Source organism: Podarcis pityusensis (assembly GCF_964106645.2).
Source record: "Podarcis pityusensis genome assembly, chromosome: 12".
In the NCBI taxonomy this organism is placed as follows: domain Eukaryota; kingdom Metazoa; phylum Chordata; class Lepidosauria; order Squamata; family Lacertidae; genus Podarcis; species Podarcis pityusensis.
The window spans coordinates 8863940-8881807 of NC_138037.1; the positions used below are offsets into that span (position 1 = coordinate 8863940).

The following is a 17868-nucleotide window of genomic DNA, read 5'->3' on the forward strand; positions in this document are numbered from 1 at the left end:
ATAAAACATTAAAAAAACAACTTCCCTATACAGGGATAGATGGATCATTCGTTTGATGCAATATAAGCTTCCTATGTGATCTTTCCCAGGGAGCAGTGGGAACTAGCAACTTGAAATACAGAACTATTTTGAAGAGGGAGAAAAAAAAACCTTTCTTTTGAAGAAAGGAGAGCTGGAATCCTTACACTTTGACTGTGAATCACGATTTATTTTTAGACTAAGAAACCTGCATTTGCACTGTAACATTATGTGGGAATTTGCTTCTCAGGAAGCCCTCCCCTGCCTTGGTGCACCTAACTTTGGCCAGGGCTTCGAAATAGCAAACAAGCAGAAACAATTCCAAGCACAAGCAATTCCACAGAATACTTGAAAATCCAGTTTAGGTCGGACTCAAGAAAGCCTTTCATGTACTGTATGTGTCGGATTCCTGTTTCTTGCAACAGAAGATATATTAAGGTTGGTTTCCTTTCCAAAGTCCCACACATACACACACACACCCTTATTTGCTTTTTAGCAGCTAGATGTTATCTAGGACTTTGTTTTCGCTTCAAGGCTGGGCACTAAACGAGCCGAGGGAACTGGGTGTTAACTGGAAAGTTAGCCAAGACTCTGTTGATATTTCTTAAGATGCAGGGCATTTCTCTGTGGCAGTTCATCGTGGGCTCAGGACTCCTCCAGACAGGTGTCATTTTGCAGGTGTATTGGGCATCGTGTCATGGATGAAATACTCGCGCATTCATGATGGGTTTATACTAGACTGTCCCCACATTATCCTGCTTTATTAGTTGTTCCGCAATGCTTCCCAAATGTTACTGCACCATTGCCATAACAGGGCACTCTTGCACTAGGTAAGGTAAAGGTCAAGGACCTCTGGGTGGTTAAGTCCAGTCAAAGGCAACTATGGGGTTGCGGCGCTCATCTTGCTTTCAGGCTGAGGGAGCTGGCGTTTGTCCACAGACAGCTTTCTGGGTAGCCAGCATGACTAAACCGCTTCTGGCACAACAGAACACCGTGACAGAAACCAGAGCTCACAGAAATGCTGTTTACCTTCCCGCTGCAGTGGTACCTATTTATCTACTTGAACTGGTGTGCTTTCGAACTGCTAGGTTGGCAGGAGCTGGGACAGAGCAACGGGAGCTCACCTCGTCATGGGGATTCGAACTGCCAACCTTCTGATCAGCAAGTCCAAGAGGCTCAGTGGTTTAGACCACAGCGCCACCCGCACCCCAAGTCTTGCACTGCAGTGCAACAAAAACAGCAAACCCCCACATCCCGAAAACTGCAGGATTTCAGCAGGAAGCTATAGGATGTGCACTGGTTGGAAACCAAGCAGCGTGACCACCCCAAAAGAGGGATTACAAATAACTGCTCCATCAAGAGCCAAAATCATACAGTAAATGCACAGTAAAGTAAAGGTAAAGGGACCCCTGACCATTAGGTCCAGTCGTGGTCGACTCTGGGGTTGCGGCACTCATCTCGCTTTATTGGCCGAGGGAGCTGGCGTACAGCTTCCGGGTCATGTGGCCAGCATGACTAAGCCAACCAGAGCAGCACATGGAAACGCCATTTACTTTCCCGCCAGAGCGGTACCTATTTATCTACTTGCACTTGACATGCTTTCGAACTGCTAGGTGGGCAGGAGCAGGGACCGAGCAACGGGAGCTCACTCCATCGCGGGGATTCGAACCACAGACCTTCTGATCGGCAAGCCCTAGGCTCTGTGGTTTAACCCACAGCGCCACCCGCGTCCCTAAATGCACAGTAAAGAGGATATATTATCCATATGTGGGCATCCATATGTCTTGAGAGACAATGGAGTGTGCCTCTGGGGGTGAAGCAAAACCGCTGCGTTTGCAGCACCGAAGTGACCTCCCCAGGGCAGAAGTCTGGGCAGTGTGTATGGAGGTCCTGGGCTGCCCAGATAACAAGATCCCCCTCTTGCCCTGGCTGGTGTGGTTCAAAGGAAAGCAGAGCAAGACGTTTGGCACCAGCTTGGCTGCAGGGGTTGCCAGAAGGAGGTGTACAACGCACCATCCAACTGTCTTAGGGACTCCACTCTGGATTTGTGCAGGGTTTACGCTTTAGCCTTTTCTTCTACCAAAGATATCCTGCAAGGCAGCAGCTGCACATCTAAACTAGCAAGTTCAAATTAGAGGCACATCTGTGCCCAATTTCATCCTCTCTTTTTTGGTGCGTGTATGGCGTAGTCAGTTGCTAGCCTGGCACTGTGGGAAAATAAAATGGTAGCTGGACTCACAGCCAAACACTGCTGCTTGGGGTGATGTAACAGTGCAGTCCAAAGGGATCTACTGACAAAGTTCTTACCTGAGTTCTTCTTGCCTAGGACCCGAATCCCCACCCATCCAGGAACCACCCCCTAACTACGTTTTGTTCATAGGCGGAACACACTGCATTAAAGATGGACTTACAAAGCTGCGATTCAGGAGACCTCAGCATCTTCTTGGACTCCTGCCAGATGGTCTTGCAGTCTTCCTGGAGTTTGTAGAACCTCTCTCTCCTCCAGGAGTTGGACTTGACCTTCAGCAGGTGGCCTCCACGCAGGAGAAACTTGAGGTCCTTGTCATCTTGCAGACCTAGGGGGCACCAGAAAGGTAGGATAATTAGTGGGAAGGGCCATAGCTCAGTGGTACAGAACCTGCGTTGCACTCAGGAGGTCCTGGGTTCAGTCCCCAGCATCTCCAGGTAGGGGTCGGAGTGCCCCCTGTCTGAAACCCTACAGAGCCATCGCCAGTTGATGTAGACAACAAGGAGCTAGATGGCGCTTGGTAAAAGGCAGCATCCAATGTTCTCGTTGTGCACAAGACTCTTTTGGACCATTGTATGCACATAATCCCTGAGAAGACTCCCTGGAAAAGACCCTGATGTTGGGAAAGATGGAGGGCACAAGGAGAAGGGGATGACAAAGGACAAGATGGTTGGACAGAGTTCTCGAAGCTACCAGGGGGAGTTTGACCAAACTGCGGGAGGCAGTGGAAGACAGGAGTGCCTGGCACGCTCTGGTCCATGAGGTCACGAAGAGTTGGACGTGACTAAATGACTAAACAACAACAACATGCACATAATCCCTGATGCTACTGGCCTTTAGCTGTCCTTGAGGCACCTGTAAGAACCTAAGCAGGCATTCTGGTGGATCTGACCCAAGGCCCATCTCACCCAGCTTCCTGAATCTCACAGTGCCCAGGCACTGATGGGAATCCCATGACAAGTGTCCAGGGGTAGAACATCTGGAATCATTACAAAGCTATCCTCATGACTAGCAGCCACAGCTAGTGGACAATTAGTACAGTGGTAGCAATTCCGGGGTGTTGACTACCATATTTGGCCTAAAGCAAAAAGGCTATTCCAGGGTGCCATTTAGAGATCACAAAATCATAAGAGCTGGAAGGCACCACCAGGGTCATCTAGTCCAACCCCCTGCAACGCAGGAAACTTTTGCCCGACATCAAACCAGAGTTAGGAATCTCATGCTCTACTGAGCTATCTCGGCTGATGATGGATGGGAGTCTCCCTCCCTCCCCACCCAGAGCTTTTATGCCAGGGGTCAGCAACCTTTTTCAGCCATGGACTGGTCCACCATCCCTCAGACCATGTGGTGGGCCAGACTATATTGGGGGGGTGGGGGGGGGAATGAACGAATTCCTATGCCCCACAAGTAATCCATAGATGCAGTTTAAATAAAAGGACACATTCTACTCATTTAAAAACACGCTGATTCCCGGACCGTCTGCAGGCCGGATTGAGAAGGCGATTAGGCCGTATCTGGCCCACGGGCCTTAGGTTGCCTACCCCTGTTTTATACCATGGGTAGGCAAACTAAGGCCCGGGGGCCGGACCTGGCTCAATCGCCTTCTAAATCCGGCCTGCAGACGGTCCGGGAATCAGCGTGTTTCTACATGAGTAGAATGTGTCCTTTTATTTAAAATGTACCTCTGGGTTATTTGTGGGGCATAGGAATTCGTTCATTCCCCCCCAAAAAAATATAGTCTGCCCCCCCACAAGGTCTGAGGGACAGTGGACCGGCCCCCTGCTGAAAAAGTTTGCTGACCCCTGTTTTATACCATACTTGATGGCTTATTCCTTGCATTCACCCCCACCGATGACTGACTCTCAGATTCCACATGTCAAGTGACTATTGTTTTGAATAATTAAATGGGACTGAGTGCTAGATATGCCTGCCAAAGAAACAGACACCCTCCCAATTTGTGCTTTTTTTTAATGAGTGACTCTTTGACCTGTGCTGATAACATTCCAATTTACTCTCCAAGATCAGGTAGAAGAAACCAGCTTGGAATCTATAAGGGAGAAGAGAGGAGAACCAGCCAGTGAGATGTAGTGGCTGGAGTGTCGAAATAATAAAATAATAATAATAATAATAATATTAATGGTGTTGGGGGGGAGCTCAACAACTTTTGGGTTTTCCTTAAAGAAGCTCAACAATTTGGAGGGTTTCCTTTAAAAAACTCAACAATTTTGGGGTTGGATATAACTGCCAGACTAAATAAATCAGTGTTGCTCCAGATGTTGTTGGACTACAACTCCCATCATCCCTGGCCATTGGGGCTGATGGGAACTGGAGTCCAACCACACCTGGGGAGCCATGAGATCCCCACACCTGTACCTGATGAAGTGGAATGCCCTGTCATGTGGTGCATCCATTACTAAACCCCTTCTCGTCACACAGTATGGTGATGTGGTTTTGCATCACTGTGACACAGAGAAGGAGCAGGTAGATCATTCCTGTAATGCACACAGAAGGAATTCAGACCATCTGCCAAACGCAACAGGAATTTGCCTCTGCGCCCAACCTCCTCTTATTGCAATTTAAATGGCGCTTTCTCAGAGTTAAGCTGCTGCTAAGACAGCAGTGCCTGCATGTGTCACTCAGGGCACGTGAAGAGCTATAATTACAGCCGGTACATCTTCTGTGATGCAAGATGAGCAAAACAGGCACGGCAGAAACCAGCGCGACTATGACCACATTTGCACCTTACGTTGGAAACAGCATGTACCGCTTTGAACCATCGTGTCTCCCCACAAAGGATCCTGGGAACCTGCCCAGAGTCGTTACGAGACCCCTATTCTCCTCGCAAAGCTGAAATTCCCAAAGGACTCTGGAAAGAGGGATTGGTCCGTGCAAGGAACTTTCAGGGACTGGTCAAAGCCCACCTAGTCTAGCACCCTATTCCCCTCCGTGTTCAACCAGGTGCCCATTATGGGAAGCCCAGCTAGAGGAGCTGAGTGCAGCAGCCCACTCCCCACTTGCAATTCCCATCGATTGGCATCAATTCCCAGCAACCGCTGTCAGGAGTGCATGCAGGAGCCAGGCCCTGTGACCGGTAGGGCCTCGCAGGACTGGGGCCTTCCTGCGTTTGGCCCGGAAGGGCAAGGCCCACACAGGTGAGGCTTGACAGAAGACTGGTGGCACCTGGTGGCAAGGGCCAGGAGGGGTATATAAGACCAGCATTTCCTCTGGGTATTTGCCACAGCAACACACTACCCACCTAGCTGTGCTTTGTCTTCATGACTCCTGGTATCCTGATGCTTGGAACCTTGGCTTCCTGACTCCTGGTTTCCTGACCCTCGGACTCTCAGCTTCCTGACCCCTGGACTGCTGATTCCTGTTTCCTGACCTCTACCCCGGTCCCGACGTACAGTGGTACCTCGGGTTACAGACGCTTCATGTTACAGACACTTCAGGTTACAGACTCCGCTAACCCAGAAATAGTACCTCGGGTTAAGAACTTTGCTTCAGGATGAGAACAGAAATCGCATGGCGGCAGCGGGAGGCCCCATTAGCTAAAGTGGTACCTCAGGTTAAGAACAGTTTCAGGTTAAGAACTGACCTCCAGAACGAATTAAGTTCTTAACCCGAGGTACCACTGTACCAAGCCAGGACTCTGACTGCCTGTAACCCGGACTGTGACACCGGCACTTGGGGCTAGATTCCACTCAACATGGAGGTTCTACTGAGCCATCATCGCTAGTAGACCCTGATGCAATTCCCTTCTGTGAATCCAGCCTTTGTCAACCTGGTGCCCTCCATAAGTTTCAGACAACAACTCCCACCAAACAGGAAAAGTAACACAGGCAGGCATTTGGATGCCAGTGATGTTATGTGCATGCGTGAGAAGCAACGATCCCACAACACTCACCCACCTGAAAGTGACCTTATTTGCACGCAAATCATCCTTCCTATAAATGAAGTCGCTGGATCCCGGGTCAAAACTAAATCGGTGAACTGGACTTTCAGTTTTTGTCTAGCTATGCACGTAGGCTAACCCCAAGTTCTGCTTTCCATTCCATCTCTGCTCATCTGCTTCCTATAAACTACAACGCAGTAGCTCCTGCTCTCTCTTCCGTATGGCGACTTTTCAAATAACTTCACCCCGCGGCCAGTTTAAACAGAGAGAGCCTCGTGAAGCAAAGAAATTGACCCAGTTTGCACAGAATGCAAACCATGGTTTGTTGACCCTAACTATGGTTTGTCTGACCGTGCAAACCTAGCCCGGGTGATTAACCATAAGGGCTGCTGGGAATCCCTGCAGACAGATAAGTAACATGTCAGGGAGAAGTCCAGACCAGAGCCAATGAAGTGCTCTTGGTCCCCAGCAGGAAAGGACTGGGGAAAATGTGTTCTCCAGGCAGTTTTGGAACAGCACCACAAATATCCTTCCAGCTCCCTGCTCTAAGAGGGGAAAGGCAAAAGAGAAAGAGAAATGGCTGAGTGAGAAGATCACAGCAATCAAGACCACAAAATAATAATAATAATCAATGGAGGGGGGAAAGCAGGTGTTCACTGTATGAACAGTCCCTGCGCCATGCAACTCACAAGCTGCTGCGAAACTATTGCCATAATAATAATAATAATAATTTATTTATACCCCACCCATCTGGCTGGGTTTCCCAGGCCACCCTAGGCAGCTTCCAACAAAAGAGTAAAAATATATTAAAACATCAGTCATTAAAAACTTCCCTATACAGTGGTACCTCGAGTTAAGTAAATTCATTCTGGAGGTCTGTTCTTAACCTGAAACTGTTCTTAACTTGAAGTACAACTTTAGCTAATGGGGCCTCCTGCTGCTGTCGCGCTGCCAGAGCCCGATTTCTGTTCTCATCCTGAAGCAAAGTTCTTAACCCGAGGTACTATTTCTGGGTTAGCGGAATCTGTAACCTGAAGCATATGTAACCCAGGGTACCACTGTACAGGGCTGCCTTCAGATGTCTTCTAAAAGTCAGATAGTTGTTTATTTCCTTGACATCTGATGGGAGGGCGTTCCACAGAGTGGGTGCCACCACCGAGAAGGCCCTCTGCCTGGTTCCCTGTAACCTCACTTCTCGCAGGGAGGGAACCACCAGAAGGCTCTCGGAGCTGGACAATGAGGATGGAGACGCTCCTTCAGATACACTGGCCAGACTGCTATTAGCATGCGTGACAATCTCCGTTCTCTGTGTGCTGGTCTTTCTACAGTCAAAATGGCAGAATACACAAACCTTTTGCTTTGCGGAAGCTCAAAACCAAACTTTAGGAAGAGGCTGCATCCCTTAGGCTGCAGGTGGAGAAATCGTACGTCTGAATGACTCAGCCAATATACCTGTTCAGAACACCCACTACCTCACCTGGACTAGATGAAAAAGACAGGTAGAGCTGGGTGTCATCTGCATAGCGATGACAAAGCAGCCCAGGTGTTAAGTAGCTTGGACAAGAGGACAGATCCTGTCATAGTGAGAGGAATAAATTCCCCAGCGCTCCTTCTGCAACTGAGCCGTGAAACAGGAGCAGAAACACTGGATCAGCCAGCCATTTATTCGTTTTTTTAAATGCGCTGACCACCCTCCATTCAAAAAGGATACAAAGAAATTTAAAATTACAAGTTGTTCAAATTTGTTTTAATATTGTGCTTTAATATTAATGGTTATTGTTGCAACCCACACTGAGACCTTAGGGTGAAGGATAGGTCATATATTTTAATAACAATAATATATTGTCATTAAAATAACATAAACAAAGAATATAACAAACAGCACTGATGAGATGCTACTATGAACTATGTAGGAACTGCCCCAAACTCTATCAACCATTGGTGATAGGTGTCTTGTTATTAATGGGCCCCTGCTGCTAATAACCCATTTTTATTTTTATTTTATTAAACAAAATAAAGCAAAGATAAAAGAGCATAAAGAAATGCTATTGCTGCAGGTTGGAAGCAGCATAAGGTTGGGCATAATAATAATAATAATAATAATAATAATAATTTATTATCATTGAACTTGTTGTTCCTAAACAATCCATGCCTTTGAGACAGTTGACAAGATCCTTGGCTCTTTGATTAATCAGTAACGTAAACTTTGGCTCTATTCTGCTGTAAATATCCTTCATAAATAAATAAGCAAAGCGTAGAGGAATGAAACCATGCCCTCCCAACATTGCTCTGATGAAAATAGGGACAGCCTATTCAAATAATAATAATAATAATATCCCACCCATCTGACTGAGCTGTCCAAGCCATGCTGGGCAGCTTCCAACATATATAAAAACATATTATTGAACATTAAAAGAACCTTCTCTATTCAGGATTGCCTGCAAATGGCTCAGTGGTCACATAACTCAATGCCCTCCAACATTTCTCCTGTGAAAATAGGGACTTCCTAAGTAAAAGCAGGACATTCTGGGATCAGATCATAAACCGGGACGGCTTCTGTAAATCAGGGACAGTCCCTGGAAAATAGGGATACTTGGAAGGTCTGGTGAAGCCATACATCTAGCTCAAAACATCATAATCTAAAGCAGGGCTGGGCACACTTCAGGCTTATGGGATCTCCTGCAACGATGGTGGAGTTTTTGCTAGATTCCCCATCCATCGCCTGTTGCAAACAACCAGGCGTTTTGTTCTGATTAGCAGAAAGGAATGGCGCTCATACAGAGAACCCCACTCCTGGTTCCCCTGCCAGCACTATTTATTTCAGCAATATAATTTAGGGCGAGAGGAGTCATATTGTTGCTTCAGTTGTTAAACAATTGGGTATCAGGTTGCTTCCAGGTGGCCTGTCTGCCTAGTATTCATCCTCCTCTGCTTGCACAAAGCATATGGGGAAGTCAGATGACATCACCTATTACTGAAAAGGATATATCAAGAACTCTGGCCAAAAGTTTCAATATAAGGAATAATTCCTACTCAAGAGTTGAAATGAAAAACGTGTGTATTCTGCTAAGAATAACAGTTTGAAGCTAGTAGTAGATTTAAACACAACGTATAAGTATGATAGTTTTAAAGTAATGGTAAGTTTGGATACAACGTTTAAGTGCAGAAATAATGTCGTTTCAAATATACAATGATATAGTACAAAGGTACATGAAATACCAGTGCACAACAATTGTTTTATACAAGTCTCAATAGCAGTCAAAACGAGTCCACATTATATAAAATTAGAATAAAGAATAAAGAATGAAGGATCAAATGGGGCCAAAAAGGAGTATCCGGAGTGTGAATCAGATGTACGGTTCAGTGGTGGTAACCAGGACAGGGCCCTGTTTCGGAGTACACGCCTTCTTCAGCTCGGTTTTTTGACGACTATAAATCTGTTGGAAGTCTGTATCATTTAGTTCTTTTATGTTTCTATTTCGACATGCGTCTTAGATAATTGCATCCAAGTTTTCTTGCGTTTCTCTGTGCGTTTTTCTTGGATGCAATTATCTAAGACGCATGTCGAAATAGAAACATAAAAGAACTAAATGATACAGACTTCCAACAGATTTATAGTCGTCAAAAAACCGAGCTGAAGAAGGCGTGTACTCCGAAACAGGGCCCTGTCCTGGTTACCACCACTGAACCGTACATCTGATTCACACTCCGGATACTCCTTTTTGGCCCCATTTGATCCTTCATTCTTTATTCTTTATTCTAATTTTACATAATGTGGACTCGTTTTGACTGCTATTGAGACTTGTATAAAACAATTGTTGTGCACTGGTATTTCATGTACCTTTGTACTATATCATTGTATATTTGAAACGACATTATTTCTGCACTTAAACGTTGTATCCAAACTTACCATTACTTTAAAACTATCATACTTATACGTTGTGTTTAAATCTACTACTAGCTTCAAACTGTTATTCTTAGCAGAATACACACGTTTTTCATTTCAACTCTTGAGTAGGAATTATTCCTTATATTGAAACTTTTGGCCAGAGTTCTTGATATATCCTTATCACCTATTACTGAGCATTCATCCTGGTTTGTTTGCAGGGAGGTTATACAATAGATGTGGCAAGGAAGCGTTATCCCACTTTTTCGAGTGGACTTTCCCATAGCTTTCCTTACCACAAGAAGTCCTGATTTGGGGATGGGAAATGGGTTTGTTGCAAATGATTTCCTCCTACCAAAGAACAACCATCTGTAAGCACCCCAGAAATCATTGCTGATTCCTGAAGAAGAAGAAGAAGAGGAGGAGAAGGAGGAGGAGTTTGGATTTGATATCCCGCTTTATCACTACCCAAAGGAGTCTCAAAGCGGCTAACATTCTCCTTTCCCTTCCTCCCCTACAACAAACACTCTGTGAGGTGAGTGGGGCTGAGAGACTTCAGAGAAGTGTGACTAGCCCAAGGTCACCCAGCAGCTGCATGTGGAGCAGGGAATCGAACCCGGTTCACCAGATTACGAGTCCACCGCTCTTAACCACCACACCACACTGCAAATCACCCAGAGATCTACCTTCTTTCCACCCCAATCAAAAATGTCTGGGCAAAGAGAGGAATATACGGGTGAGGAATACAGTGTCAGAACCAGACCTAACCCTTTCGGAGAGCATTTCTCACAGCGCTACTACCAAGGCAGCTCCCACTTCTCCAGAAGATGAAACATGGAGAATGGTCTCTTTATATCTAATCTCAAAGGGAAATTCAGGACAACACCGTTATCAATAGCAGCAACAACAGTTAAGTCATTGGAATGGAGGAGGGATCTATTTTAAATGGATTTATACACAGAATTTGGTGGCGGTTCCAACCCAATTGAGCTTTGCTTGTATCTGACATCTCTTATTTTGTCTGATGTCTGAGTCATTCATGCATATAAGTCCAGCTAATAATAATATGCAAAAGAAATCAAGTCCCATGCTGTAACATATTTCCACAGCATAGATTTATAAAATAATGCATATGTTTTTAAATATATTTATCGATGAATACATCTATTTATGTGATGGTTACTTTAGGAAACCTGGGATGCACAGGGCAAAGTCTATACATAAAATAATGCAGGCATAGGCAAGCTTGGCCCTCCAGATGCTTTGGGACTAAAACTCCCATGATCCCTAGCTAACAGGACCAGTGGTCAGGGATGATGGGAGTTGTAGTCCCAAAACATCTGGAGGGCCGAGTTTGCCTGTTCCTGAAATAATGCATATAATTTGCTAGATTTTTTTGCATTTTCAGTAGAACCAGAGAGTGGTGGCGGGGAGAACCTTGATTCTCACTTTGAGACTAAGGAGCAAGGCACGGAATTAGGGAGGGAAATATGTGCAAATAAGCTCAACATTGAGATTTTCAATAAATCCCATCCCTAGACAAGAGGTTTACCAAAATCAGCAGAGTCACACTGGCTCTCCTCTTTCAAGCCAGCAATGTGAGGAGATGTACATGCCTGGGCTCAGCTCAAAACCCAGACTCCATTTTGGAAACTAATTTTGTATTTTGTAATGTAGAAGTATTTTCGCCTGCATATGACTTTGATGTATTTGCTGCCTGCATTGAAATGTAAGTAAACCTTTTAAGTTTATCTTAAAAACAAAACAAAGTCACACTACTCCTAACTCTCTCCCAGAAAAAAGTCCTCAGCCAGAGCAACCAAGGTAGTTTTAGTTCCCAAAATGGACCAAAAGCGTCTACATCACAGAAGTCAGCCAGGGATGTGCGGAGGTGAACTATCACCACACACTTGAGAGCACTTCAGGAGTGGACTCTCCACCACTTCCTTCAAATGGGGGACCACCCCTTCACTCTTAAAGAGGCATTAGCCCATTCTTGCAACCAGACAGGCAGATTTATAGAAGCTGCCAGGAGCAAGGGTCAAGCGAGGAAGGGTCATAGCTCATCTGAGCAATTATGACAAATAAGTTATTGCAGGAACAGCCTGCCGCTGAACTGCATTTTTTCAGGAGTTCAAGTTTAAATGGGTGCAAGTGATTTTATCTGCCACAGTGGCCTTCCAAAAGTTATAACCCAAGGCTCCAAAAAAAACAAGAGACTTTTCACTCTGCCAAAAATGTTTCCCGGGTAGAACTGAGTGGAAGCAGTTATCAGGGGAGAAATCTCTCTTTTTTTCACCAGCATCACTGCCACAGAAGAAGGCACTAGCCTGTGTTTGATCAGGTTTGCTTCAAGATTTTCTCCACCTTAGAAAACCAGGATCCAGCCGAGAAGACCCAAGAATGAGCCCTAGAGGCCAATCTTTCGTTTCATAGCCCAAAGCAAAGAGGGAGAGAACATTCAGGTATTTGAGTCACCATCTATAGTATAGTATATCTCAGTGATACAGGTGGTTATACTTCTGCATTGAGAACTAGACCTAGGTTTATTTTTCCTTTATAAATTTTATTTATTGCATTTCAATTCCACCTTTTCCTTCAAGGAGCTCAAGGTGGCATACGCGGTCCTCTTCCTCCCCATTTCATCCTTCCCAAATTATTTTTGCCAGAGGTGGGGGGAATATATAAAGGAGCCTTCCTTGAAACCCACACACATATTCACACACACCAGAGTCCCTTAAATACAGTAACCAAAGGGAACAGACCACTTCTTGCCCCCTATAAAATCTGAGTGCTGCTTATTCCTGGAAATGACACCCCAACTGTTCCATGGAAGAGGCACAATCTGAGCTCATCCCTGGACTTTCTAGAAACCATCTCTGTGCCGTTTTCCTTACCATCAAAACATAGACTGCAAGCTTCTTGGGGCACTGACCTGCTTGCGTCAACTTATTCATGTATTTAGTTCCTTATGAAGCATCGTGCGCATTGATAATTCTGTATAAACCAACAGCAGCAGCAGCAACAACAACTGAACGGCTACCCATCAATGGGGTTGGGCCAGATGACCTTTGGAGGGCTCCTTTGAGCTCTTATCATTCTAAGAGCCACAATTCTTTTAATACAGTATATGGCTAAGTCTGGAGCCTTAGTGTTACAGCCCCTTGCAAGAGCCATTTACTGAAGCCACAACAACAAGGGAGAGAAGGAAACATAAAGTTCCTGTTTCTTTCTTTTTCAGTTTACAGTATTTCAGAGCAATAGATGAGACGCTGAGTTTTGCAGTAGTCGTGATAACAACCACCAGCACAACAACAACAACATTGCAATCAATAAACTACCACAGGCAGACCGCGGGAAACTCGTTGGGGGGAGCATTTCCTTAAATTTAAAAACAATAACAAAAGGATCCAAGCAGTTTCTCAAAATGTTATTCTCAAAATAACGTTTCTCCAAGCATTATTTGGCCCAAAACATAACAAAAACCTCCACTGCATCAAGTAGATTGAAGCGGAGAAATTGCATAGACACGTAGATTATAAATCACTTCCTATGAACACATCTCAAAGTGATGGACTGTTTTTAAAACGCATGTATCTACGATTTTAAAAAACCCGTTTTTTAAATCCAATCGAGCTACAGATTGAGATAAAGAAGATCTCCACTTTTTGATAAAAATAATACTTGGAAAGGGTAGATCTTCAATAAGTGCTGAACTGGATATATATATAAACACACACGTTTAAAAAGGCACAGAAACAACTTTGGTTTACTTTAAAGGTGCGGCAGAGATTCAAACATCCGCCACTGCTGTCAGAGAGCTGCCAGGAGCCTAAGGAGGCATTTATTTGGCTGTGACACCAGCCCCTTACCCAGTCTCTTCCCATTCAGAGCTGCCACTTTCCTGCTCTCTTCCAGCAAGAGGTTTTCCTGGGATTTGCTGAGCTTGGGCTGCCTTCGGAAACACTGCATGGCCCCAGAGAGAGGCAAGGACAAGCATTGGGGAGTCAGTCCCCAGCCCAGCCGGCTCCCTGGTCGCCCTGGGGCTGCCGCAAAGTCCTTGTGGTTAAACAACTGGCGCAAAAAACACTCCGGCAACAGCCGAAACAGAAACACAGGAGGAGGCTGGCTTCAAACGAAGGAGTGCGACGTGAGGCAATCGCTGTTCTCTTGCACTAGTCAGGCCAGGACAGGAGGATGCAACAGACTGAGTTACACTGCACTTGTGCTGCTCCAATCCCCAGGCAAGGGAGGGACAAAGTTCCCCAGCAATTAAAACTTGATTGCCAGGCATGTGACATGGCACTGGAAGGGCATTTATGGCATTGTCTTTTCTTTTCCCTTCTTCTCCTCCTTTCTCCTCAGTGCCCAACTGTTTTGTCTCCTTTAATGCCTCTCACATGTAATTAGGCTATAAAAGGTTGCCTGTGCCTTCCTGTCTTCAAGACCCATTTCCCTATTGGCCAAACTGCTCTGAGGTCACGGAATGTTCGCCGACATTCGAACTTCTCATACAGGATGTGGGGTTGTTTGTTTATTTATTTATTTATTTATTTATTTATTTTAAAAAATAGAATAGTGACAAGCAGTACAGGTTTTGCAAGGGGAATGAAAATTACTTTGCCTGGGGAAATTCTCTTGCAAAAGCTATGGGGCTGTGGGTAAAGGTGTTGCATAATTCTATCGGGGATGGGAGCAGTATTTCCCGCAATTCGCACGTCCGTCCGAGGTCGGGAACAGAAATCACACAAGCGATCTTGAGCAATAATAATATAATAATAATTAAAATTTATTATTTATACCCTGCCCATCTGGCTGAGTTTCCCCAGCCACTCTGGGCAGCTTCCAATCAAGTGTTAAAAACAGTACAGCGTTAAATATTAAAAACTGCCCTGAACAGGGCTGTCTTCAGATGTCTTTTAAAGATAGGATAGCTGCTTATTTCCTTCACATCTGAAGGGAGGGTGTTCCACAGGGTGGGTGCCACTACTGAGAAGGCCCTCTGTCTGGTTCCCTGTAACCTCACTTCTCGCAATGAGGGAACCGCCAGAAGGCCCTCAGCGCTGGACCTCAGTGTCCGGGCTGAATGATGGGGGTGGAGACGCTCCTTCAGGTATACAGGACCGAGGCCGTTTAGGCTTGAAAGGTCAGCACCAACACTTTGAATTGTGCTCGGAAACGTACTGGGAGCCAATGCAGATCTCTCAGGACCGGTGTTATGTGGTCCCAGCGGCCACTCCCAGTCACCAGTCTAGCTGCCGTATTCTGGATTAATTGCAGTTTCCGGGTCACCTTCAAAGGTAGCCCCACTAGAGCGCGTTGCAGTAGTCCAAGCGGGAGATAACTAGAGCAGTATTTGCTATCCTTTCGTTAGTCTGCTAATGTAAATTATTGTGTTTTTTCCTGCATTCTTTATTATGTTTCCCTTCAACTGAAATAAAATTTATTAAGTAGGTTTCAGCTATAGTGGACAGGGACACGGATGATGTATTTCACAGAAGCCGAACTGCAGCAGAACAAAAACAGAGCTGATTGTGACCCATCCAGGATGGAACGGAAACCGCGGCAGCTAAAAAAGCCAATGCAATTCTGGGCTGCATCAATAGGAGTATAGCATCCAGATCAAGGGAAGTAATAGTGCCACTGTATTCTGCTCTGGTCAGACCTCACCTGGAGTACTGTGTCCAGTTCTGGGCACCACAGTTCAAGAAGGACACTGACAAACTGGAACGTGTCCAGAGGACCTTTGACCAAAATGGTCAAAGGCCTGGAAACGATGCCTTATGAGGAACGGCTAAGGGAACTGGGCATGTTTAGCCTGGAGAAGAGGAGGTTAAGGGGTGATATGATAGCCATGTTCAAATATATAAAAGGATGTCATATAGAGGAGGGAGAAAGGTTGTTTTCTGCTGCTCCAGAGAAGCGGACACGGAGCAATGGATCCAAACTACAAGAAAGAAGATTCCACCTAAACATTAGGAAGAACTTCCTGACAGTAAGAGCTGTTCGACAGTGGAATTTGCTGCCAAGGAGTGTGGTGGAGTCTCCTTCTTTGGAGGTCTTTAAGCAGAGGCTTGACAACCATATGTCAGGAGTGCTCTGATGGTGTTTCCTGCTTGGCAGCGGGTTGGACTCGATGGCCCTTGTGGTCTCTTCCAACTCTATGATTCTATGATATCCCTAGCTGTGGCTCATGGGGCCATTCTGGTTGGGGCTGATGGGAGTTGTAGTGCAAAACACCTGGAGGGAGAGCACCAAGTTTGGGAAGGCTGCCGTTGAAGAATCCAGGGCTCCCCAGCACAGTTTGAAAAACCCTTGCCTCATAATAACTCCCTGATTAAACCCAAAGCAGCAGTGGCGGCCTTTATTAACCGATGCTCTGGAACTTAGGCTCAGTACTGATACAACACTGACAAATTAAGAACATAAAGAAGAGCCTGCTGGATCAGGCCAATGGCTCATCTAGTCCAGAATCCTGTTCTCACAGTGACCAACCAGATGCCTGTAGGAAACCCAGAAGCAGAACCTGAGCAGAAGAGATCTCTCCCTTCCAGAAACTGGAATTCAGAACCATTACTACCTCTGACCATGAAGGCATTGTGGTCAGTAACCATTGATAGCTGTAAAAGGTAAAGGTAAAGGGACCCCTGACCATTAGGTCCAGTTGTGGCCGACTCTGGGGTTGTGGCGCTCATCTCGCTTTATTGGCCGAGGAAGCCAGCGTACAGCTTCCGGGTCATGTGGCCAGCATGACTACGCTGCTTCTGGTGAACCAGAGCAGCGCACAGAAACGCCGTTTGCCTTCCTACCAGAGTGGTACCTATTTATCTACTTGCACTTTGCCGTGCTTTCGAACTGCTAGATGGGCAGGAGCAGGGATCGAGCAACGGGAGCTCACCCTGTGCGGGGATTCGAACCGCCAACCTTCTGATTGGCAAGCCCTAGGCTCTGTGGTTTAACCCACAGCGCCACCCGCGTCCCTAATATTGATAGCTGTACCTTCCATAAATTAGCTAAAGTGGTACCTCAGGTTAAGAACAGTTTCAGGTTCTGAACAGACCTCCAGAACGAATTCAGTTCTTAACCCGAGGTACCACTGTATTCTGAATCTCAAGGCTTCCCCCCACCCCCTCCATGGGTCCTATTGTCAACATTTACAACTGCATATTATTCTATAATCTATATTTTATATCAGTCCATATTGTCCATAATATATGTTGCATGACAAGTGAGATTAAAATCCTGCTAATGTTTCCATCTGCTTGCAGTGGTCTCCTAGGTAAATTATAATTTTTCCCCATTCTTTTTTAAAATTTTTGCCCTCAGTTCCTGAGCTTTCTAGTCAGCTTTGCCATTTCAATGTACAGTGGTGCCCCGCAAGACGAATGCCTCGCAAGACGGAAAACCCGCTAGACAAAAGGGTTTTCCGTTTTTGAGCTGCTTCGCAAGACGAATTTCCCTATGGGCTTGCTTCGCAAGACGAAAACGTCTTGCGGGTGTTCCGATTTTTTTTCGCCTTTCCCCCCCTTTTTCTAAGCCGCTAAGCCGCTAATAGCCTTTTAGCCACTAAGCCGCTAAGCCTTTAATAGCCGCTAATCCGCTAAACCACTAATAGCACTAATCCGCTAAGCCGCTAATAGGGTTGCTTCGCAAGACGAAAAAACCGCTAGACGAAGAGACTCGCGGAACGGATTATTTTCGTCTTGCGAGGCACCACTGTAGTCTATCAGCTTAGTTTGCCATTCCTCTCTGGTAGGGACTCTTTCTTCTTTCCATCCCTGGGCTTCTTTCCATCCCGTGCAGCTGTTGTCGCGTACATAA

At 45.7% G+C, this 17868-nt stretch overlaps 1 protein-coding gene across 2 annotated transcripts in view; it reads right to left on the minus strand.

Annotated features, from left to right (window-relative positions):
• Nucleotides 1-17868, minus strand: part of PLCD1 (phospholipase C delta 1) — a 65312-nt gene that overhangs the window by 31709 nt on the left and 15735 nt on the right. Inside the window, exons 1-2 of one of the 2 annotated variants that reach the window (XM_080974073.1) lie at nt 13920-14230; nt 2430-2594 (exon numbers count right to left, since the gene is read on the minus strand). In XM_080974073.1, coding sequence (XP_080830199.1) covers nt 2430-2594; nt 13920-14019 — 265 coding nt within the window. In that variant the 5' untranslated portion in view covers nt 14020-14230. Of the gene's footprint in view, nt 1-2429; nt 2595-13919; nt 14231-17868 lie in introns of those variants that run through there. The other variant, XM_080974074.1, reaches the window with a different exon arrangement.